The sequence below is a fragment of the Hakea prostrata genome, chromosome 5 (genome assembly GCF_041222555.1).
Source record: "Hakea prostrata isolate BN-2017 chromosome 5, UWA_Hpros_2, whole genome shotgun sequence".
Classification (NCBI taxonomy): Eukaryota; Viridiplantae; Streptophyta; class Magnoliopsida; order Proteales; family Proteaceae; genus Hakea; species Hakea prostrata.
Genome location: NC_142604.1, coordinates 57,576,197 through 57,582,055, shown reverse-complemented (window position 1 = coordinate 57,582,055; position 5,859 = coordinate 57,576,197). Strand labels below are relative to the sequence as shown.

General features: G+C 38.7%; 1 protein-coding gene across 1 annotated transcript; it reads left to right on the top strand.

The window, feature by feature from the left end:
- The first annotated feature begins 241 nt into the window (after window positions 1-241).
- On the top strand, window positions 242-5,297 carry LOC149016758 (bifunctional aspartate aminotransferase and glutamate/aspartate-prephenate aminotransferase-like). The gene is made up of 10 exons (XM_089154828.1): window positions 242-669; window positions 999-1,236; window positions 1,370-1,463; window positions 1,531-1,634; window positions 2,627-2,875; window positions 2,972-3,085; window positions 3,493-3,576; window positions 4,239-4,409; window positions 4,490-4,603; window positions 4,933-5,297. The coding sequence occupies exons 1-10, from the start codon at window positions 542-544 to the stop codon at window positions 5,071-5,073; spliced, it is 1,437 nt and encodes a 478-aa protein (XP_089010954.1). The 5' UTR covers window positions 242-541; the 3' UTR covers window positions 5,074-5,297.
- Window positions 5,298-5,859: the final 562 nt, after the last annotated feature.

The window sequence follows — 5,859 nt, the reverse complement described above, 5'->3', positions numbered from 1 at the left end:
GCTCAACCCTTGTACAAGAACAACAATAACTCCATTTATAAAACCCCAATAGGTAGAGATCTAGGGAGGCTATTACTGTGTTATCTGCTTCCAGAATTTTGTTGATGGTCACAAAAGACAAGCACATGCCTCACCAACCCATCCATTAAAATTCCATTCAGTGAATGGAGATCAATCAAGTTTTCAAGAGCTATTTGTTTTTTAGCCTATTCCAAAAGTTATTGAGTTGAAGAATTAGATTGTCCGGTCAAAAAGTAGTGTTTGGTAGGATCAAAGACAGGATTTATGTTATTTTCGTGCCAAATCTTTCTACATGGTTTGTTTTGTGCAACTTCAAGTCCAGTAATAGGAGTAGGTAGGCGTCAGCTAAAAAGTTCTACCAAAAAAAAAAGTCCTATTGTTTCACCAAACACCTCTCCTCTCCTCTTTGGCTTCAAATTTATGATATCTGATCGCAGCTGCTTATAAGTTTAAAACACAGAATCTCACCTCACGGCTCACGTTCAGGAATCAATCGAATCCATCAAAATTTTCTTCTCAAATGGCGTGTTATCTCCAAGGTTCCTGCTCTCCCGGCATCACTTCGAGACCTTCCCGTCTCGCTCCTTCTGAAACCGAATCCTTCAGATCCGTCTCTTTCTCTTCTTATCTCCGCACTCTCTCTTTCAAGTACGCCCCTTTTTCAATCGTCTCTTCTATACTTATTCTGTCATTTATTTGTTACTCTGTTTTGCTTGTTCTGTTATTGAGTTGTTATTCATTTTTCCCTGAGTTTATCTTGCTGGTGGTATATTGTATGATTATATGCTTTTCTCTTCGTCCGTCTGAGGGTACTCCAAATGGGTTTTGCGTTCTAACTTGTTTCAATGATGAACGCATAATTCTCAAGTGGGGTATTAATCAAAATAAATTTTTTTATGGATTTCGATTACTCTTCTTATTTTCCTTGTAATCTCTCTTACGTTCTTATGCTTTCTTTCTGTATTTCTTTAACATAGATCTTCGGAGCAAAGGTTACAGGCACAACCATCTAGAATGTCTACAGCTGTAAGAGCAGAGAGCAGCATCGATAAAATTTCCATCGACACTGGTCTCAGTCCGAGAGTAAATTCTGTTAAGCCCTCGAAGACGGTGGCTATAACAGATCAGGCAACTGCACTTGTGCAAGCTGGTGTTCCTGTTATACGATTAGCGGCCGGAGAACCCGATTTTGATACCCCATCTGTGATTGCTGAGGTAGGTTGTTTATTCTCTCTTCACTCCTCTTCTGGCGCCATTTTCTTCCTTGTATTCAATGCTCTGCCTGCTGCATTACTTCTTGTCTTGTTGATACTATTCTAACTGGTCTGTTCGTGTATTGGAAATTTAGGCTGGGATCAATGCTATCCGTGAAGGTCACACTAGGTACACCCCTAATGCCGGCACTTTGGAGCTTCGATCTGCGATTTGTCATAAGCTAAAGGGTGAGTTATTCATCTATCTAGGTTCTTGGAATGGTATGTGTTTTAACTGTATGTGTTCTTGTATCAGAGGAGAATGGGCTGACTTACACACCTGATCAGATTGTGGTCAGTAATGGAGCAAAGCAAGCTATACTGCAAGCTGTAATGGCAGTTTGTTCCCCAGGGGATGAGGTGAGGACTACACTTTTGAAACTTGACATAAGAAAATTCCTCAGAGTGATTGTCTTAGGTACCTTGCTTCAATCATAAATAAAAGAGGTGATATAGATAATGATGTTTCCCAAATAATTAAAATAGTGTGGATGAAGTGGAGAGGTGCGTTCGGGGTTTTGTGTAATCAACGTATTCCATTAAAGCTTAAAGGAAAATTCTACATTCTACAAGACCATAGTTCGACTAGCTATGATGTATGATGCAGAGTGTTGGGCTGTTAAAAATAATCATATAGATAAACTTAGTGTAGCAGGAATGAGGATGCTAAGATGGATGAGTAGCAAAACTAGGAAGGATAGGATAAGGGATGATCATATTAGAGTTGGTCTAGGAGTTGCTCCCATGAGTGATAAGCTACAAAAAAGTTGTTTGAAGTGGCACAACCACATTCAACGGAGGCCTATAAATGCCCATGTACGGAGAAGTAATATAATCAAAATTGAAGTTACTAAAAGAGCTAGGGCTGCACCTAAGATAACTTTATGAGAAGTGGTGAGAAAGGATATGGATAGTTTAGGCCTTGTATCTAGCATGGCCTCAAACAAAACTGATTGGAGGGCAAGAATCCATATAGCCGACCTCATTTAGTTAGGACAAGGCTTATTGTCATTGTTGTCATTGTGTACTTGAATTATAATGCCTATAGGTTCTGGGCTCTTCAATGTTTTTCTTATGTCATTCATGCTTGTTTACGTTGACACAACTTCAGACTTTCTGACCAAAACTCCTTGTGATTGACTGATGGCTTTTTGTCTCTTTGGCAAACAATACCTATAAAACAACCATGAAATTATATTGCAGTTGAAATCATTTGAGAACTATTTTAATAAGGCATATGGTACGTGAAACCAATGGAGATTTGTTTTCTGAATGATTGCATACTGTAATTTGTGAAGGTATTTCACATGATTTACTTTTGAGGGCTCTTCAAAGTGCTTTTGATTTTTCAGGTAATAATTCCAGCTCCGTACTGGGTCAGCTACCCAGAGATGGCAAGGCTAGCTGATGCAACTCCTGTGATTATCCCAACACCCATCACGAACAATTTCCTCTTAGACCCAAAGCTTCTTGCATCCAAACTCAGTGATAAGTCAAGATTGCTCATCCTTTGTTCTCCATCCAACCCAACTGGCTCAGTTTACCCCAAAAGACTGCTTGAGGAGATTGCTGACGTAATATCAAAATATCCCAGGCTTTTGGTATGATCTTACATCTGTGACCCCTAAACTAGAGACAAAAGAACTAAACTGAAGCTAATATTTGAATCTGGAATGATCAATATTGTTGTCTATTAGGTAATATCTGATGAGATTTATGAGCACATCATTTATGCACCGGCAACTCACACAAGTTTCGCGTCCTTACCTGGTATGTGGGAGAGAACTCTTACAGTCAATGGGTTTTCTAAGGTAACTTTACTATCTTTGATTTGGTAATGGGCCCAAAACAATAATTTTTTGTTTTCAGCTTCACACTTGTATTTCTGTTTGGTTGATATCTTGATTTCTGGTGATAATGAACTATGATAATAAGCAAGGAACCCAGCACGTCAAGGGTTAACATTTACTTAATAGTGAGTAGGCGACCTAAGGCATTTGAGGGTGCCTAGATGCTAGGTGACACCAATAGCAACCTAGGCAGGCATCCAAAGCATAAAATGCAACTAGAGTGCCTGGATGTCTAAGTGCGCCTTGACAACTGTGCTTACTACAGCCATTTTTTGTTTCCTTCACGATACTTGATGGCATTAAACAGCTATATTAAAATGCATAAGATATATGGTTGAATGTTGATTTTAGTTTCGGCCCATTTGTAGGCCTTCGCAATGACTGGTTGGCGGCTGGGATACATTGCGGGCCCCAAACACTTTGTTGCTGCATGTGGAAAGATTCAAAGCCAGGTATAGAGTCGCTTTTTCAGATCTTGATCAACTTAATTTATTCAATGTCAATTTAGTCACATTATTGTCATCCTACCACAAGCAATAGAGTACACCTGCAAGTTGAATGATGTTCTCCTTTAGTCATATTCCCCTTTCCCTGATAAAACTACTATGTTTGAAGATTCCAGGAGATTGGATTACTGAAATCATTCTTGTACAGAATTTCCAGGGTTCTAAGTTAATTGATCTGAACAAAATTGTGGGTCTAATCCTTAAATACATCTATACGAATTCATTCTCTCTTGACCCACTATTTGATGGTATATAAACCTTGTTGACCGAACTTATCCATGAAGATCAATGGTCATGGCCATTGACCAATTGCATTTTGGGATAGAAGAAACCAGTGCTTCTCTGTTCGGTCCTTCAAATCCATAGAGGGATGTCGCACTTGTGTCATATGTTTCCTTTTAATTAGTTTGTGGTTGATGATAGCTATAATACCATCCTTGAGGAAACATTCCTCATCTAAAATATTATCTCTTGCATGGCTTATGTTATCACTTGCCAAGGCAAACTTCCAGAGACCCTTTGGGAGGTCAGTGAAAGATGATGACCTGAGTCTGGTTGACCTTTGTCCAGCATAACAGAAGCATCATTAATTTGTGTTTTCTCCCTAGTCCACTTCGGGTGCCAGCAGCATTTCACAGAAAGCAGGAGTTGCTGCTTTGGGATTGGGCTATGCTGGAGGTGAAGAAGTGTCTACTATGGTAAAAGCGTTCCGGGAACGGAGGGATTTCTTGGTTAAAAGCTTTAAAGAAATGGATGGTGTGAAAATATCAGAACCTCAGGTAGCAGATTATATCTGTCCCTTTTTGAGGTATTTTCCTGCATTGTTGAGATCTCTATCAAAATTCTTTGGATTTTGCAGGGTGCTTTCTATCTCTTCTTAGATTTCAGCTTCTACTATGGGACAGAGGCCAAAGGTTTTGGCGTTATCAAGGATTCTGAGTCTCTTTGCCGGTATCTACTTGATGAAGCACAGGTAATGGTCAATGTATCTTTAGCAGACTTATTGGGGGTGCATACACAAGGATCTGGACTGTGGACTTATCGACTCACATAGAGAAATGTCCATGCCACAATCATCAATCTGCTTAAGTGAACTTGTTGTTTTAATGAATCACACTGTCCCTTAGAATCCTGCATTTCATTTTGTTATCTTTAAAGAAGGTTCCCTTCAATATGGGTTCCTATCTCTGGTATTAATCATTATGAATAATTTGTCGTTGACATTTTTTTTCCATCTAGTCTGATATATGAATTACAACAAAGGCTCTTGTCATTAGAATGACCTTGTTATTAAATTCACAGGTTGCACTTGTACCTGGAGATGCATTTGGGGATGATAGCTGTATCCGTATCTCATATGCTGCAGCACTTTCGACACTGCAAGCAGCTATGGAGAAGATTAGGAAAGCTTTGGCCCTACTCAAGGCCCCGGTGCCTGCTTGATGAGTGAAGTTTTTCATAATAGGTTCTGTATTATGGCATTCAATCCCTTGCTGGCATGTTGTATTATTATGATTAAGAATAATTTCAACTAGTTTGTGGTTTATGAATTTTGGGGTGTCCTTATGTGAGCTTGTTTTGAATTTTATTTTAGCTTATCCCTGCATCTGTGGTTCAAGATAATGCATTTTGGTAAAAGTTTCTCTCCCTCCACCCTGGGAAACAAGAATGGAGATGGGGAGATCAACATAATTTCGGTTTCTCGTTCTCTTTAACCAAATAAGCTTCCAGGTGGTGGTGACAAATTAACTGTTTGGTTAACTTGAATCTATGATTCGGAGAGTTCTGTTAAGGTGATTTTGTGAATGCGCAAATATTTAGCACTCTTATAGTAAGGGTGAAATCTCTAAATTTTACCTGATACCCATAAATCTACAAATTCAAGTTTTTAGTGTAAAAAGGTGAATCCCTAAATTGCATGAATCCAGGGATTCACACAACAAATGGGTATAAATTTTCCATTCATGAATCCAGAGATTTGAAATTTGTAGATTCATATAACCGAAAGGCCCTTAGACAATCCAAAGCTCAAGAATTGAAACTAAAGGATAGCATTTTTCAGACTAAGTTTTGAATAGGTAGGAATATAAGTGGTACTCAAAACTATGTATTTGATTAGGTAGGAATACTGCGTTCATATCACTTTATAGAATCTGTATTCAAAAAGTTGGTCTTTGGAAAATATTTAGTCCTTTTGAAAGCCAATGAAATGCAGATATAGCTGTTATA